General features: G+C 33.8%; 3 protein-coding genes and 1 non-coding gene across 12 annotated transcripts in view; 1 reads left to right on the top strand and 3 right to left on the bottom strand.

Moving 5' to 3' along the window:
* Positions 1 to 947: 947 nt before the first annotated feature.
* On the bottom strand, positions 948 to 5130 carry LOC112047876 (protein-lysine N-methyltransferase EEF2KMT). 4 transcript variants are annotated; one of them, XM_052881622.1, is made up of 6 exons: positions 5112 to 5130; positions 3757 to 3882; positions 3337 to 3654; positions 2632 to 2890; positions 2303 to 2518; positions 948 to 1064 (listed from the first exon to the last, which is right to left on the bottom strand). In XM_052881622.1, exons 2-6 carry the CDS (start codon positions 3841 to 3843, stop codon positions 949 to 951), a joined length of 996 nt encoding a protein of 331 aa, XP_052737582.1. In that variant the 5' UTR covers positions 3844 to 3882; positions 5112 to 5130; the 3' UTR covers position 948. The 4 variants fall into 4 exon arrangements, with proteins under 4 accessions (XP_052737582.1, XP_052737580.1, XP_052737581.1 ...); XM_052881620.1 differs by lacking the exon at positions 5112 to 5130 and adding an exon at positions 4178 to 4345; XM_052881621.1 differs by lacking the exon at positions 5112 to 5130 and adding an exon at positions 4063 to 4160.
* A 1841-nt stretch (positions 5131 to 6971) lies between these two features.
* On the top strand, positions 6972 to 14120 carry LOC112047865 (mitochondrial inner membrane protease ATP23 homolog). The gene is made up of 5 exons (XM_024085137.2): positions 6972 to 7303; positions 11100 to 11145; positions 11222 to 11303; positions 13014 to 13238; positions 13661 to 14120. The coding sequence occupies exons 1-5, from the start codon at positions 7087 to 7089 to the stop codon at positions 13853 to 13855; spliced, it is 765 nt and encodes a 254-aa protein (XP_023940905.2). The 5' UTR covers positions 6972 to 7086; the 3' UTR covers positions 13856 to 14120.
* LOC112047871 (gamma-aminobutyric acid receptor subunit delta-like) overlaps positions 14103 to 19120 on the bottom strand; it is a 38897-nt gene continuing 33879 nt past the window's right edge. For all 6 annotated transcript variants that reach the window (XM_052881655.1, XM_052881654.1, XM_052881657.1 and 3 more), the window contains one exon: positions 14103 to 19008. In XM_052881655.1, the coding sequence (XP_052737615.1) occupies positions 18796 to 19008 (213 nt within the window). In that variant the 3' untranslated portion in view covers positions 14103 to 18795. The remainder of the gene's footprint in view (positions 19009 to 19120) is intronic.
* On the bottom strand, positions 15916 to 16077 carry LOC112047894 (U1 spliceosomal RNA). Its single transcript, XR_002886988.2, has one exon. It is a non-coding gene; the product is annotated as a U1 spliceosomal RNA (small nuclear RNA).

Raw genomic sequence — 19120 nt, 5'->3', positions numbered from 1 at the left:
TATTCGATTACTCGATCGATGTTTTCTTGTTCCGGCTGAAGAATAGATTCTTTTTAGATGTTGTTTTTATTATACACTAGCGGACGCCCGCGACTTCGTCCGCGTGAAAATCGATATACACTATCAACCCTTTCGCCATTTCTATATATATATATATTCGCATGTTTTATATATAATAAATATTCCATTCATAGATTTACGATTCGGTACAAGTACCTAATTATAATCCTAAGTCCAATAATCATTTTACAAAAATAAAACTCAATACATGAACGATTAAAACAACAAAAAATGGTTTTGGCTGTGTAATCGACACGGCCGCTACTATGCTATTTTTTATCCCTAACCCTAAAATAAAAGGAGAAGGGGGGTGAACAAAGAGTAAATTAATACAAGGGTGAAATTGGTGTTGAAAGTTTGTATGGAAGCTTAGACCATTCGATAGCGATAGCGATAATAGGCCTTACAGACTATATTAGGATTTTAGTCGATTACGAACAATTTTTGAATATATCGCCCAAAAATAGTTCGTACTCGACTAAACTACTACAGTAGTCCGAACTAGGCCTCATAGATTTAGTAGAAAACCAAATTTATATTAAGAATTAGAATTTTAATTATTTCGTATTTTTTTTTTTCATGATTTATGCACAATCTGTCACAATCCGCTTGAACAAAGCTGAAATTTGGCAGGGAGGTATTTTATAGTTAGTAGGTAAGAACGGATTTTGCGATAGGGCTGGATTAGAGGTCTAAGGGTGGACAAAGTCGCGGGCGTACGCTAGTGTTTATATATTTTGTTGTTTACACAAGTAGTTATAACTCTTGCGCATTAACTTGATACCTGGCTACCAAACAAACAGCATTCGAGTCAGGTGTCACGTTAATCCGCACGAGCTGTAATTAGTAGCGAAGCAGTACGACGCAAAGAGGAGTAAAAGGATAAAACTAATTAAAAGTTTCTTTATTAATCCTTAACAAACTCCAGCTTGGTAAATTCTCATCCCATCTTATATGTACATTTCTTTGTACTGATAGCTCTTTATGCTTGAAGTTTGAAATATCTAAAAATAAATAAATATATTTTTAATACATTCATTACAATTTACATTATACAAATAATTGAATACAATTGATTATAGAGGGAGGAAATAATAAAAATGGAAATAAAATTTTAAGGGCATAACTGGGTAGAAGAGGAAATCAAAGATAGCATTTACTTTTCGATTAGACTTCAAAATTTAAATAGGTTCGAACATTGGAATGCTTAGACACATTAAAAATAAAAGGTTGTAATCAAACCTCCTTTAACATAAAATTGTCGCTGTGTGGCAACATTACATTTACTGACATTATGAAAGATCTGTCATTAAAGAGCAACCAATCATTAATGATAGTTTTATCAGATTATTAAAATCTTAGTGGAAATTCGGATAATTACCGGACGAATTACAATAAATATAATTTATATACTGACTTATATTTATTGAAATTTAATAAATGTAACCCAAGAAATCACATAACGTAGTACCCATAACGCAAAATGCTTACTTGCGGGCTAGATAGTAAGTATTTTTCAAATAAATTTATTTATTTATTTATATTACATAATAATATTATTTTTAACCGATCATCTTATCTAAAATAAGTACATAATATTACCTATGTATAGAAAAAATATAAATTAATGTCAAGTATCAAGGTGATTGCAATACTAAGTGGCGTGGGTACACAGGGTTACCCTATGCTCGAGCCTAGTGTGCGGCCGACGACTTAGCTCGTGAAAAGACAAACTGTCGACTAATGACGGCAAAGTCCCAGTTCCATTTCTGCAACTATTGCCCTCATTTATTTTCTACTCTTTTGTGTCGCATTATACTTATTCCATTTTTTAAAGTACTAGTAGCTCAGACTAACTACTTAAGGAGCTGCCTCACTAAACATTACTTTTTCGTCAATGTGTATGGATCAATAATCTACTTAATGTGATTAATAAAACTGTCTGTATCAATCTGTCTGGAATCAATGTTTCATAGTTGTAATCGAGTTCGTCGGTTAAAGAGCTTCATAAAAATATCTTTTTGTGTTGTTATGTGGTGTAAAAACAGTCAACAACATCTAGTTTAGTTCAAGATACTTATCTAATATAAGCTCATTTTCCTCAAAAAATTACAGACAATTATATTTTTATGTAATTAATCTGAGAATAGTAGTATCAATCAACAATCAAAGATATTAGGATTAAACAAACCTTACCATTAATATCACTACTTAATTTTACTAAAAAATTTAGAAGATTTACCTAAAGTCTTGAGAAATCCATTGAAAGTATCACTATTTCGTATCACACAAGCAATGTATATTTCTACATTGTTATTCCTTTTATGGAAAACTTCAAAAATATTTATCAGTGGTTGGAATATTGATGGATCATAGACAATGTCAGCTCCTATGATAACATCTGGTATCAAATTATGTCGCAGATTTTCAGTATCATTCCAATCTAGTTTCATTACACCTAAAAAAGTAATCAATTTTATTTTTATATATTAATTACTCAAACAAATATAAATATTGTCTTGTATACAAGAGCTAGATTTTTAAATGATTATTTGAAATTATGAACATTACCTATATCTTTTTTTCTGTTTTTGGAAACAACTAAATCATTATTCTGCTGGTCTTGTGAAACAGAAAAATTCATGTGAATGTTTTTATGAATTGTTTCCAATACTTCGTCATGGAAATCTGTCATTACTAACGATTTGACATTACAGTGTTTTACAATGGTAATGCCAGTGAAACCTACACCAGATCCTAGTTCGAGTATTGATTTATTTGTAAATATATCTTGATTACATAGAGCCCAATCTGACAACATAAAAGCTGCCTGTAATAATAAAAATATTATGAGATCATTGCTTGGTTATGATTTGAGTGGCAAGGTTGCAAGTGAAATTAAAGGCTCAGTGAGCCAAAAATTTATAAAGCATTTAAGCATTTGAGCAAAAGGATTTGAGGCAGCATTGTATTCCATGTTTGTTCTGCAAAGTCAATAGATGGGCTGTCAATAGATGCTTGTTGCATAACTTTTAGTATAATGAGACAAATATCTCAACATTCAATAGATTTATGATGTGTCGTAAAGAGAAAACTCTGAGCAGAGCCCAGGTCTTGTGACTAACAAGTAAAGGGGATTCAAAACCAGTTGACACATCCCTTGTTTGCTTGTGTTGTTTTCCCTGCTCAGCTAAATTTTATTATGATCCTACTAAAGCAGCTTTGGATACCTGTTCTAATATAGTAATTGTGACTGTTAAAAATAAAAATATATACCTCCCATGTACGTAAACCAGTAGTACCATTTAGAACCATGTTTTTTGTTTCTTTAATTGTCACTATATTATCCAAACTATTGTCTATCAAGTAGTGGCAATAGTTAAATTGATCTGCCTCACTGTCCATAACAGAGCATAAATATCCATATATATCATCATGAACTTCATGTTCTGGCTCTAAAAGTTCTATCAGCTTTTTAAAAAATTGCCTACTAAAGGTTGGAGAGCCAGGATATTTTTTAAAAAGAGGGCTATATATAGTCTTGTACAAAAACTTATCCTGCATTTCCCAAGTCATATTATTAATATATCCACTCTGTAAAAGAAATAAAAAATAAATTAATTAGTTAAAATTTTCATTTTATAATAATTAATAACCTACATATTATAATAATTCTGCATACAAATGTGTACTTACATTAAGATCAGACAATGACCTTTTAAAAAATGATTTTGCTAGCGTCTCAACTATTGTTGTATTATCAACATTGTTGTTAGTCAACATATTTTTGAAATTTGCAGACCTAAGTAGTTCACCAAACACCTATTTCAAACAAATACAGAAATTTGAATTTTCAAAATAACCTTTGAATATAAAATATATTTAATGATTTAAACTCTTAAGAATAATATAATAAAGAAACAACTTGGTAATCACTGGCACTGACAAAGAGAAATAAGTATGTAGCTTACAAAGGAAAAGAAATAATTTAAAATAAAATACAGCCTGGCACAAAACTCGGCACTTCGGCAGACACCCACAGATTAAGATTAATAGATAGCAGACAGACACAGAGTCACAGACACCACACCACACCACCCAAAGACCTTATACTTACACCACCACAGTCACCAGCATAGACTTAGAACAACTAGACGTAGCCATAGCGTGGCCGCCCGTGAGACAGCCTTATGTAAGGTTATAAGTGTGCGTGTGTATTATATTATTATGTACACTACACTTGCATTCATAAATTACATAACAAAATGTTGCTATACATATTTATTTACACGTTTTTGGGGTAATCTGCAAATATAATTAAATGAAGTCCTACTACGATAAATAGGATCAGATAGATTAAAAAGTAAGATTCTTTCAGATAATAAAATAACTTTGTATTATTTAATTGTGTTTTCGGTGATAACTTAAATCATAACATGATATCAGTCCATTGCCTACAATTCTTACCTATGGTAGGAGCACAGGCTTTTAAACTTTCAGCTGATCTTTCTTGATACTAAAGATGTGAAAGTTTGTGAGTGTGTGTTTGTTGTAATCTTTCAGCAAATACTACTAAACAGATTTCCCCAAATTTTGGCACACAAATAACCTAAAATAACATACAGGCTATTTTTTATCCCAAAATTCCTACGGGAACGGGAACTACTTATGCGGGGGAAATCGCGCATATCCTCTAGTATTAAATATTAATAACACATGTCTAGCCATCATAACAAAATGTTGCCGTACATCTTAGACTCGTGGTAAAGAGTGTCTTATAAATATAAATAAGAGTAAATTTTTACTTTATTAAGAATTAGTTACAGCGTCTTACCAAAAATTACTTAATTCTTTTATTTTAGTGGTAGTTTAATAGGTGGGACATGGTCACATTTGAAGTAAATAAAAAAAGGTTAGGTTTTGAAATATAGCGAAATACGAAATATTGCCATTGAAGATACTCTAGTAAACGCTTATCACATTCAATTAGCTTCGAATTCCAACAAATCTAGGCTATATATTATCATTCAATGAAGTTTATGGTTTCTTACTAATGAAATGTAACTCCTTCGATTTTCCGCTCACTGTGGCTTTTGCAGCCTAAAATACAACACCCCACCATAGCACATTAACTTATAAATTAATATCGTAATCGCAATGTTGTACCACATAATACTCAATTTACTAAAAATTAAATAACTGCTCGGAACGTGTTGTGTTTGTCAACCATCAATCAAACACTCGACGTTTGCCAAACAAAAAAATCGACCATGCTGAAAGTGACAAAAAAAATCTCGTGTCCCTTTTTAATAAAAGCCGAGTGACATAAGCCTGTCACGCTCTAGAATCCAAAGTCACTTTAGGGCTACATCTGGTAGTTATATATCTATGGTCACCAGTCACCACAAGGCACAAACGTCAAATGAAGGCAGACACTGACACTTGTTGTCAAAATGTCAGTGTCAACTGTCAACCACGGAACGGATATCAACCTTTTTTTCAAAACTCGTCGAATTGGACGTGCCACTTGTCTAGGGGGGGGCTGGCCTTTTTGAGCCCTTAGGAATTCTCTTTTCTCTCCTCTATGCCCTTAGACCATTAATAACTGGACGTGGTTCGCACCCAAATTCACCAACAAAAAGGTCTGTAATTTTTTGAGGGGGACGAGGTAAACTCACACATCGAAAACATTTAACACCATTAAGTATATTCTGTGTCCATACACTACAACTATAAATTTGACTCGCAATTCACACACGCGTAATTTTTACACACACTAACAAACACATTGTGCACAGTAAAAATATATACAAGCAGTATATTCGGCCGTATTTTTGAAATAAATACTTACAGTGCGCGGTACGTAAACATGTGATAGGGCTGACTGCCTCCATCATTTTAATTACATTTGCCAACTTTGTATTTCCATTTAGTTTTGTGATTGTAAATATACTTTTTTTATGAAAACAAATAAAATATTTTGTAAATTGTAGTAAAATAGGAAGTGATCAATAAAATGCGTGTTGTTTCTTGATTGGTAGATTTAAATAAGGCTGATACTAATCAATGACATTGAAGGGTAGGTCGTATTTATATGTTTATTTTGGTGATGCCATCTAGGTATTACCTCCACACTACGTGACCAAATATTAAAAAACCAGTCAAGTGCGTTCCGTAGATTATGTTAGCCCTTTAATCCCTTATGTTTTTCTCAATTTCAAAGCCTTTATTATTCCTTACATTATTACAAGTTAAACAAGTTTTTCAATTAATAAGAGTAACAGTTTTAATTTTTTTTTTATATGTTAGTATATTGTTAGTGTATCTGTTTTAAGTTTACTATGTTAGTGAGTTAGTCTTATTTCTAATTAATAAAATCTATTTAACTAGTAAGTTGAAATTGAAATTAAGGTAGAGCTCGCGTTTCGACCTCTAGTATGAAGTCAAACTACTGCTTGCATATTTACTGTGATATTGCTTAGACTATCCTACTACAGATTAAATACATAGAATATTCGATTACTGATCGATGTTTGGCTGTTTCGTCAAAAAAATCGATTCTTTTTATAAATTATTTTTATTAAAAATTTGATAAAATTAAGGTTTAAATACTTTCAAATGAAACGTTACTCCATCTTTTACTAAACTACAAGTTTTTGGCCGTTTTTTATGCCATTTAACTACATAAACCGGAATTTTTAGGGAGATCTTTACACGACGAAAACGATTACAACAATGAAACATCTATTCTACAGCAACAGTTTTTATAAACGCGTTAGATCATTGATTTTTGATCTTTGCCAGAGGGGGTAACGGTTAGCAAGGCAGGTCCTGTTATTTTAAATGGTCTAAGAGTATCTATTTATCTGTGGTATATATTAATCTGTGAGTTCTGTTTCTGTGACCACTGGGCACTGACCACAGCACAGTTTGAGTTTAGATAGGTTATTTTTATTATATTTTTTTGAATTTTGATTAGCAATTTTTATTTGAAAGGAATCCTACGAACCTATTCTACATTTTATTATGTCTAATGATAAATCTACGACCCGCACAGAAGGTGAATCAAACAGTGAATCCAAAAATGAACCAAATCCAAAAGAAGCCTGGGGTTACGATTTGTATCCGGAGAGAAGGGGTACATTTACGCCAAAAGTTACTAATATATTATTAGGAAAAGAGGGCAAAGAAGGTATTGAAAAATCGAAGTGTGAGAAAAACGTTTATGACTGTGTTAAAAATAGTAAGTTGCAAACATGTTTCTAATATTTCCTAAAATATAGATAATCAAAAGTTTTAAAACAAAATAAAATAGAAAAATCAAAAATGTTCCGTAATTCCTTACTTAAATATTTTTGTTGCTAATTTTTCTGTCAGACCTTTAATATGAAATGATGAAACTTAATTTAATATACCTACCCAGTCTCTTTAGTATGAGACACAGAAGCAATGCTGTCCTGGTAGTATGCCTTCCTACTTGGAACTTTAAAATCCTCTATGGTGAGGTTTGTCTAGTATTCGTCACAAAGTTATCCGTACATATCTATTCCACTTTCCAAGTACAAGTATGACAGTAGCACTTCATAACTGTAAAAATACACTTCTTGAGGATTCATTGCGAGCTTTTTTTGTAGAAGGAATTTTCTATTTTGTCCAATTACATAGCCTAGTTAAAAACCATGTGCAGTAAGTATATACAATATACATCATCTGCTATTCTGTTACCTTCATCACTTCTTCAATACACTAAACACAAAATACTTAATGCTTTGGGAGTGTCACTCCCTTTGCCTCTGAGAGTATGTTAAGCTGGTCTTGCTCATTATAAACATCTGATACTGAATAATATATTATAATAAAATTTGCAGTTCAAGACCTGTCAAAAGGTGCCGGTCATTATCATTAACATATTTTTGTAGTGGTAGTGTAGTCACTAAAGTGTCATGGGGATAGATTATATTTGGTAGATTAGATGATAGGAAGAATTAATGGTTATATACTTTTTTTGCTTACAGCAGTGGGGAAATAAACTACAGACTTAAAAGACAATTTTTATTGTATGTAAGCAATTATTTGGGGGATTATTTCCTTCAAAATAGAAAAAAATTAACTAAGCTTGTACCTCAAAAGCAGAAATAATAATAATAATAATATTTTTGGAGCAATTGACATTATGAAGTCGACTTCGTTGGTAGTTTTTTTATCTGGAGATATCCAAGTCCATTTTTTATTGCTCTTTTTTTTGAAGAAGGTATTCATTATTGCTAGTTTGTGTTCGGAGGCATATTCTATGAGTCTTTCTCCTCTTCCATTTCTTTCGCCGAAGCCAAATCGGCCAATGATTTGATTATTATCCCTTTTTATTTTCTGGCCTATTTTTGCGTTAAAGTCTCCAATTACCAGAACTTTGTCATCTGCTAGGGAGTGAGCTTGATTTAAGTCTTTGTAGAACTCACAGATTTCGTCTTCGTTCGCTTTATCAGTTGGTGCATAAGCCTGTATTAGAGAGAGTCGAAAATTATTAAACTCCATTTGTAAGAGCGCTACTCTTTCTGAGATACCCGTAAATTTTATTACTTTGTTTTTGTGCTCTTTTTTAATAAGGAATCCTACTCCGTATAAGCCTTTTGTTTTACCTATATAACACAAAACATTGTCCTTGTATTCTTCGATGTTACAGCCCATTCGTCTGACTTCTGACAGACCTATTATGTCGTAGTTTATATCACTGAGAGCATAGGTTAATTCAAGATATCTTTCAAATGACGATAGAGATCGTACATTATAAGTGCAAATTTTTAGTGTGCTTTGATTTGTCCTTCTGTTGTTATTATTTTCGGTTGGAGGGTAGTGGTCTTCTTCCCCCACGGTGACCGGCCGGATTGGGGTGATAGATTTTGTTTTAGTAGTTTGTTTGTTTGTTGTAATGATTTTTGCGTGGCTGGCGGTGCATGCTAGTTTTTTGAACCTGAATAAGAAGGTTGTCCTCGAGTTACATAATCTAGAATATTGTTTGTGTTTGTTTTCTTGGAAGCTGGTCTAGTTGTGTTTGTTTTATCATTAGGAGACTCTTTTGAGTCTCTTTTTCTTTTGAATTGGTTGGTTTCTTTAGAATCTTTTATTATTAGTATATCTTTTTTTAAATAGGCTATCTTGCCCTTCTCCCGCTCTTGCAATAGTTGAGGCACCAGTTCTTTTCTTTTAAGTAAAACCTCTTTTGAGTAGTCTTCCTTAATCGAAATGTCTGACCTCGTTAGGTCTCCCTTTTTGTATTTGTTCCTGAGAATTTGGTTCCTTTTCCATATTGAGGTAAAACCAACCAGTAAAGGGCGAGTTCCTTTGCCTTTGGCCCCTAATCTTTGTACGGTATTTATTTCGTAGGATTGTATATTCGTGTTAGTTTCTCTTTCAATTATCGTTTTTGTGTAATCAATTAAGGATCCCTCTTGCTCCATCTCGTTTACTCCAAAAAATATTAAATTGTGTCTTCTTTTGTTATCTTCCAGGGAATCAACCTTGTGTTGTAAAGTTTCAACTTTAGTTTTTAAGGCTTTATTTTCTTCAATAACTGATGCAAGTTTCTTATCCAAACTTTCCAACACAGTTTCAGTTATTTGTTTGGTTTGTAGTGCCATCTCTTCTTTTATTTTGTTGAGAAGTAATTCCATTTGGTTTTCCATAGTTGACAATCAAAGTTGAACTTGTCTGAGTCCTATTTAATATTTTATGTAGAAACACTGGGTACGTTTGACATTTGACAAGTGACAGTTTGAGTCAATTTTATTTTGAGTCAATTTGACGTTTAGGTGACAGATTTCTTTTATTCACTGCTCTCAATCATACAGCGTTTCTCTGACGCTAAATCCTGAATTCAGAATTCACCACCGCTGTATCGGTACGGTCAAATATATTCCATTAATGTTTTCAATTAGTAAACGTTTCTTGATCAAATAACTATTTATGTAGAAATGTAGAAAATAAATTTATAAACGGAAAAAATCTTTGGCCGTAGCAGGTTTCGAACCACGGTATATCGTCTCAAGATCCGCGGTACATTCCACTACGCTACGGTGAAGCTTACAAATATTTGTGAATTAAGAGGTGTGATTAAGATAGTCAATATTCTGCTGTAGGACGCGTCAAAAGATTATTTTTTTACCCACAACGAAAATAAAAAATAAAAAATTGTTTTTAGTATTCACAAAGGTTTTTTTGGCACTTTTAAACGAAATTTATCACTTTAGATAGTAAAAGCAGAAATACAAATTACAATATTTTGTAACTTAGGAACCTTCCCACTCCCTAACTACACTTAAAATGTTAGCTTTCGAAATACACACCTTTTAGCTATTAACTAATCTACCTTATCTTGATCTGACATGTTGGTTTAGTATTTCTAAAGGTAATTTTTTCATTTGGATTCCCTAAACATACCCACCAATATTAAGGGCTCATACTTAGTGGAAGTACTCAACAACATGCAAGGTATACTCCTTTACGATCATCTGCTCCTTTACGATCGAGTAACTCTAAAATCCCCTCTTTGGTGCCCAACTATTATTACCTTCCTCCACTCTCCTGTTCTTTCCTCTCCCTTTTTGAGTATAAATGGAGGCTAGGCTAGGTGTTGCTAAAATGGTGATAATGATGAATGAAAGACATACAAATTGGCAATTTAGCATTTCAGTATGATGCTGTGTAGAAACTGAAGGGGGTGTGGATTTTCATCCTACTCCAAACAATCAACAACAAGTTAGCCCGCTTCCATCTTAGATTGCACCATTACTTACCATCAGGTGAGATTGTAGTCAAGGGCTAACTTTTAATGAAATAAAATTCACGAGTAATTCAATTAAAAAAGGTCATTAACATTAATGTCCAATTGGTTGTTAATATATCATTAAAACCCTAACCCTGCCAACTGGCATTGGAGCAGTGTGGTGGATCTTAGCTTGATATTCTCTCTTGTATAAGGAGAGAAGGTTAAAATAGGCCGGTATTGATACCTATGTAATTAAATATGATTTAATTATTTCCAGGTTCAATAGTGAAACTCATGATGGCAGCGCTCCGAAGCTCTGGTTGGTTAGTTTATGGAATTCAAAGTTTAGGTTATATTAAGACTTTATAGGAGAATTAATATTAAGAATATTTATTTCAGCCCAGTTGATATTCGAAGACATATTTCATGTGAGGTGTGTGATTACTCTGTCAGTGGAGGGTACGATCCACAGCTGAATCAGGTATTTATGTTCCCCTGTATTTTATTAACACGCTTATATTAGCTTTACTTGTATAACTATGTATGTAAGAAAATTAAATCTTGGAATCTTAAATTGACCCACTACCCTTTAGTCTTTAGGTCTTCGATTAGGATGAAATTTTGCACAAGCTCTGAGTTCCGAGACAATACATGACTAGCTAAGAAACGTAATTACAAATCCAATATGGCGGCCTCCCCAAGATGGCGGACTGGCTGTTTGAAATCCATCCACATGATTTGGATATCAAATGAAAGGGTTTGCTGCCAGGAATACGAAAAATATAGTGACTTAAATCCAATATATGTAATTTTTAGTGCGTGCTAAAAGTGCGTTTTTTAGTTTTTTAAACTATTTAAAATTATTGCTTTTTTAAATAATTAAATAATAGTAAATTTTAGCAGCTTTTCAATTAAAGCATGTTCATTAAAACATTTTAATGTACAATCAAAAATTAACACCATCAAATTGGAAGTAAGCTGAAATCTAGCTCTGCTCATACAAAATTACCAATTGGCTATTTTTGATTTAGAGTTGTTTTCATTATGTAATTCCTGTTTTTTTTTTCATTGATTGTTATGATATTAGTCATGTTTTTGATTATTTTTTCCTAGATTATCTTCTTCTAACAAAAATTAATGATATTTTTGGAAATCTGAATTTTAGGCAAAGCAACTCTGACTAATTAATTTGTGTGTTTTTATATTAAATGTACTTGTATAGTGTTTAATGAAATGTGCAGGTTTTTAAATCAGACTGCTTTCTCCATCCTCTTAGCGTAAACGTTGCTTTGGATGAATATTTGAGTGAAGCTCTCTTTCTAATTTCTCTGAACTCTCCCGTTTTTCTCAACATGTATTCGTAGGTTCAGCGCAGTTGATTCACTTAACAAATTAATGGATATGTGTGAAAATCATTATAAAATCCCAGAGGATGTCGCTATTTCAAGATCTAGACCAGACATTTTCCATTTTCGAAACAAACTAAGTGTATAGTACTTGTTGAGCTTACTGTGCCTCGGGAGATTAACGTTCCGAAGGGCCACAGTATAAAAGTGAATAAATATGACCTTACAAATGAACTAACTAAAAATGGCTATGTAGTCTGTACCCCGGTAGAAGTAGGTGCTAGACGATTACCAGCAAAATCACTCTATAACTTCAAAAATCAAAAATCATTTATTTCAAGTAGGGTCAGTTTATAAGCACTTTTGACACGTCAGTTGACTATTTGTAAAGATTCTACCACCGGTTCGGAAGGCAGGTCAACAGTTGCTCTTTTGAAAAAGTCATACAGTATTATAATTTACAATTGATAACAATTACTGTTTACATTTCTTATAGTTTTACTTCCTGTGTGAAGGTGGAAGCTGATCCAACGGCCTCCAAGCATCTTTGCTTGCAACTTGCTTAAAGACCTTGACCTCTGTAGAACTGCAGCAAGTTCTATATTAGAACAGGTAGCCAAAGCTTAGAGCAGTTTACCAAAATAGGATCTTAGCAAATTTGGCTAGGCAGGGAGAACAACACGAGCGGAGGAAGGGAGTGTTAATCGATTCAAGGAATTCCTTAACAATACGTCCTGTGTGTCACAAGTTCAGGACTCTGTTCAGAGTTTTTCTCTCTACCACACGATGGACCCCGGCACCCGAACGGTGAATCCATGGATTGCTAAGATATTCGTCTCTTTCAGATAGTTGTTTGTCAGAATGTGTCAACAAGAAAAGGTATGGTGCAAGGCGTCCTGGCCCATGAGATGATCCACATGTTCGACTACTGTCGCAACAACCTGGACTTCAGGAACATGGAGCATTTGGCCTGCACCGAGATACGGGCAGCCAACCTTACACACTGCTCGTTCACCAGCGCCTGGTCTCAAGGGGATGCTTCGTGGACTAAAGTCAAACAAGCACATCAGGTTAGATATATTTTAAACGCCTGCGACTTCGACCACGTGAGATTCTTACTCAACAGAGAGCCGCATATCATTATCAACCCGCTCAAATGGCTCACGGCTGAGCTCGAGTCTCCTTTCAGAATAAGAGGGGTTAGACCAATAGTCCACCACGCTGGCCCAATGCGGATTGGCAGACTTCATAAACACAGAGAATTAAGAAAATTCTCAGGTATGCAGGTTTCCTCACGTTTATCATTCACCATTTGAGACACGTGATATTTAATTTCTTAAAATGCACACAACTGAAAAGTTGGAGGTGCATTTCCCGGACCGGATTCTAACCCACAACCTCTGGAATCTGAGGCAGAGGGCATACTCCTTATTAGGTGTAGTAAAAAACCATTCATATTTTACTTTTCTAACTTTTAATTTTTTATTTTCAGGATTGTGTTAAAACCAAAGCTCTGTACTCGGTGTTGGCTGTGCGGCAAATTGGAAAGGCAGAAGCCGTCGAAGTAATAGAGAAAGTGTTTCCAAAATGCTACAAAGACTTGGAACCAATTGGGAGACGAATCCGGAGGAATTCTGATGACATGGACAGAGCGTATAAAGAAGGTTCATATTATGGATATGAATAAAATAAAATTATCTATAAAAATACTTTTCAAAAAATATTTCAAAATAGGCAAATTAAAAAATTTATATCTGAGAATAAATTTATTGTTTTCGTAATTATGAACAATAAAAAAAATTATAAAAGAAATATTTCTTGTTAAAACATAGCGTAGGTAATCAGAATTTTCAGTAATGTAGAAAAGATTGTAGATATGTATTTATTGTAGAAATGCATTAGTTATAAGCGTAGGTTGAATAATAAAAGATGTGTTTAATTATTTAAAATAATGTCTTTTATTTCAACTATTTACATTTAATAAGTATTGTCTAATTAAAAAAATAATGAATACTGGACCATAACAGTGTTGCAAAAACTTTTTTTAAAGTATAATTCTAATTATTATTAACAAGGCATAGTTTTATTACAAAGGCACAAATTGATTAGTTATTTGACAAGATCTTATAAATATAATTGATTCTGTATCAACAAAATATCCATGAACAAGTAAATTTTTAATTTTATCTGAATTTTACACGAAAATTCTGAATAATTTTGAGTTTTGTGCATGATATTTTTTTGTGCTTAAATATTCTCTGCTCTGGTACAGCACAGCATTTAAAACCATTAACAATATAATCGAAACTTAATTCTAAATTACGGCTAGTTAAAATATTGACTAGAAAATATACATGTCTAAACATTAGAACCTAAAACTTTTTATCGTGAACCGAAATAATCTTATGATTATGGTAATGGATTAGATACGTGATAATTTGAGGTATCACCTTATCTTGACAGATCGCCTATCTTACAATGAAATTCATAGACGTTGTGGGGGCGCCCCCAGGGGCTCGTTCACCCGCTGAGTGTCGAATTTAAACTATGTGCGCTTAAGAATTCGACACCCAGAGGGTGAATGGTCCAATGGGGGTAGGCCGGTAGGGATACCAACATTTTTTCAGAAAAATAGTATTTTTCAGATTTTAGTTCAAAAAAATTAGTACACTTAATAATAGTAGAAAATATAGTATTTTTATGAAATAAGCAAAGTAATAGGCAAAGTTTTTTGTTGCCTATTTATTTTTATAAGATTATATTTATTGGCAATTAGCATCTTAAGAATTTTGTGTCTAAATTTTTTCACATTTAATTTTAAAATTAATTTAATACTAACATTAAATTAGACACGTTCGGATACTCTACGGACTATTGCTTCTGTCGAAAATTAATCTACAAAAATATAGTATTTTTCCGTACTACATATTTTTTCAACATTATATAGTTCGACCAAACCAGTTTTTACGGCCGAATCCGAAAACGTATTTCAGTTTCAGCTTCAGTTTCGGCCGGTTTTCAACCGAAACGAAACTGTTCTTAACCCACATCCCGCTCTGCTTCTATCGCATAGCTATGGTGCTCAAGTAACCGACTACATAATATAGTACGGTTGGCAACCCTACCTGGGGGTGCACCTGCAACGTCTATGAATGTCCACTGTGAGAGTCTTGAGTAACGCAATCAGGAACACTATGTGCCTTTATCCTTATTAGTCTTTAATAAAATCCATAAATGAGCAAAATTCACGATGCCTAAGTTTGCGTCTTACCAAGCACATTACCACAACAATATTAAACTTTAAAATATTCTATTGTTGTACTTGTACAAATAACGATTCTTCGCAGTGCCAAAAAAATTCAATTATTTATTTACCGCAGCTAAGTGCCTTGACTGGTGAGAGGTATTCTTGTTTATAGTTATTATGGGAGGGAGGTGATGCCCTGTCGCCGCGCTCCTACGTTACGGCTGATATTTAAAATCTTGTATTGCGCTGCGTGTGTTCACGAAGTTCCGATACATCATAAAGTTTTGAATAAAGGTTGGTAAATCATTGATTGGTAATTAGACTGAATTTGAGAATTGAACCATTTATTGTAGAAAGGGACCAATCACCATGAACAATATAGCTTATACAAGTTATAACTGTAATCTGTATGTGTACTAATATTGTATAGTACACAACGTGCAGTCGTGAGGATTGCATTGCCATTGAAGTGCAAAATGCAAATGCAAATGAGGATTCTTGGGGGACGGCGCGTACGCAGTCCCCACTATCAAAAATTACGCGTCCGAGTTATCCACATTAGGGATAATCGCAGAGGTCAACCCAGCCGCAGTGCAATGGAAGGGCCTCGCTCTGGGGGAACCGCCTTCTTGATCACGGTGTCCCCTACGCCAGGTAAGTATGACTTGATGACATAGGCCGGGGGTGTTCAGTCGTCTTAAAAGAATCTCCATGTCGCGGTATGGTTTGTGAAAAAAGCATAACAGTGCCATCTATATGGTTTTTATGAATATGTATGGACGCAGCGACCTCTAATGGTATTTTTCTAAGTCACCAGTTTGCCGCTTACAGTTTAGGCAGAGTAAAGATTTTAGGGTTAAAACACCAATTCGATATTAGCGTAAAATTTTCCTAAATACCTGTTAGAATACGAAAACAATAACGATATTTAATTATACAGCAAATTAGGTACCAGAATGAGGGAATAGATTTTGAAGGTGCTAAATGGATAAATCTAATCATTTTGTATTTTAGGTGGCTATAAAATATTGCGTTGCGTTAAGATTTCGGCAGTCAAAAACCACATTTATATCTAGATTCGAATACCTACTGAATGCTAAAGTCCCTAGAGTTTTTGTTGATCTAATGTTTTTTTTGTTAACCAACTTTTCTTTAGCCTAACCACAAAAACTTTATATCTATCGATACGTGGCAAAAGGCACAGTAATAAGGCGTGATAAGTATTAGGTAAATATGGCTTTGTAATGTTATCTATTCTGGTCGTTGTCTGGTCCCATATTTGTGTACCGAGCAAAACAACAATATCACCATATTTGCTTTTGTCACAAAGTCAAAAGTGTTGAACCAGCGCCACTTACTGGTAATATTTTATTGTTGGTCGACTAATAGGTACAGCATGATTGCATCATGAACAGAAAAAAACATGTAATTGGTATTAAAATTAAACATGTAGCCTAACCAGAAAAATTAAAAACGTCGCCATGTTGCGGAAAGTAACGGAACTAATTTCTTTAAACAATTTAAGCAAAAATACTAGTCGCCCCCTATATTAAATCTATGGGCGCCCCCAATCCCGGTTTTTAGTTTTATGGCCAGGTTATAATTTTCACAATACAAGTTTCGTGCGTTATCTTATCTATGCGTTTGATAAATAGAAAAGGACGGAATTTTTTTATACAATTATATATAGCCTGACCAGAAAAATAAAAACCTCGCTATGTTCCGAAAAAAAGGAACTAATCTATACTAATATTCTAAACAAGAAACATTTGATTGTTTGTTTGCATTGATTACGCTCCGAAACTATTGAAAAATTCTTTCACTGTTGGAAAGCTACACTATCCCCGGGTGCTATAAGCTATATTTTAACCCGGTACTCCTACAGGAACCGGAACACAGGTGGGTGAAACCGCGTGGCGTCTGCTAGTTCATTTTAAAAGCAAACCAAGCACAGGCTAAAAAGTACTTGTGGCGCCCACAATCCAGGTTTTTTATATTTTGATGAGGCTATAAACAATCCACCATAAAGCGACAGATGTCTACACTCTACTAGATCAACAGTCTGTTAGCCAGACCTTCATGATTCGATAAAAGCTAAAAGTTTGTCAGCTCACACTCCTACCACCCTTTATTAAACCATTAAGCATGGCAGGCAACTAAAGAGTTTGGACAGTGATAGTTTTGGGAGGTAGAAGTTTCTTAGTAGGTTCACTGTAAGCAGGGGAAGGTATTGCTCCGAACTTGACTTTGATGATCGAGAGTCCAAACTTAATACCTAAATCGATACTCAACAAACAAATAAAAAATGAGGGTATAAATTGCTAGTAGCTTTTCTTACATTAACGAAAACTTTGATGCTTTAAAAAAAAATAAGTTGCGAAATAATTTTTTTTTCTTTACAAGATAGCCCTTGACCACAATCTCACCTAGGTATATGGTAAGTGATGATGCAATCTTGGATGGAAGGAGTAGGTAAAAATCCACACTCCTTTCAGTTTCTGCACAACATCGTACCGGGACGGGTAAGCCACGCCCGAAGCTTTCCACCAGCCAGACCTGGACCAATTAAGAAAACCACAATAGCCCTAGCTGGCGACCAAACCCAGGATCTGCGTCTTGTAAATCCACCGCGCTTACCACTGCGCATTTTTTACGTTAATTTCTAATTTGTTTGTTGGTAAACTAAAAGTTCTTCGAGTTTGGCTTTTGTAGAGTTGCCTACAGTGCCGGATGGTAACTTGACGACATAAGCAATCTTCCCTTGTGATTGTGATATTAAGTAACTACAAAGAAATAATTAAAAATGTCAACAATTTAAAATGCGTGGATTATTTTTTTGATTACTTTAACCTAGGTTGCTCGTTATTTTTTGCGGGATGCCCTAAGCAATTGCATAAATAGCTTATAGGCTAACGGCCAGTTTCATCATCGTAAGAAACAGTCAAAGTAACGTCATAAATCAAAAGTGACGGTCTTAATCACTGAAAAATAGTCTTCTTTACTACTTACTACTTTTACTGTTACTACTTTTACTGTTACTTTAGCTTTACATGAAGAAACTGGCTGGGACTATGGTTGCTTCTTGACTGTATTTTATTTACTACTTACAGTAGAAGCATGATCGACTAACTTTCAGCTTTTACTTCGTCATGTAATAATTTGAATAATATCCAAGTTTGTTGAACTTATCTAAAAATTTATACTTATATTTTTTTCTATAATAAAGTATCTTAAGTCATTCAACAATAGTAAAACTTTACTTATTAGCAACTTAATATTATCTATATGTAAATGTATATACAATTTTACAGTTCGAAACAACTCTGTCTATTTCTATATCTGTGTGTAACAGAAATAGTAATGTCCGAGAAACCACTAAGTCAATCGTGCATAGCTTTATGAGCTTCACTGAGATATGTAGTCCAATAGATTATTGTGAAGAGAAGGAAACAAAGCGGGAACACCATCAGGGCATATCTGTCCAAGGCACCATGCTGAGCACCGCAGAACATGACCCCATGGTCAACCTTGGTCGCGAATCTTGACAGGAAACTGTCCGACGCATCTCCTGGCATCTCCAAAATCGGCGAGTCCTAAGAAACGAATAGTTTTAGATAAAATCACTATAACTGTATTACAATTAATTAAACTGTAATACAAAAGTTAAGAACATTGTAACAAACTACTACTACATAAGTAGTATTT

The sequence above is a fragment of the Bicyclus anynana genome, chromosome 5 (assembly GCF_947172395.1).
Source record: "Bicyclus anynana chromosome 5, ilBicAnyn1.1, whole genome shotgun sequence".
NCBI lineage: Eukaryota > Metazoa > Arthropoda > Insecta > Lepidoptera > Nymphalidae > Bicyclus > Bicyclus anynana.
This window is presented reverse-complemented; position numbering and strand designations above follow the sequence as displayed.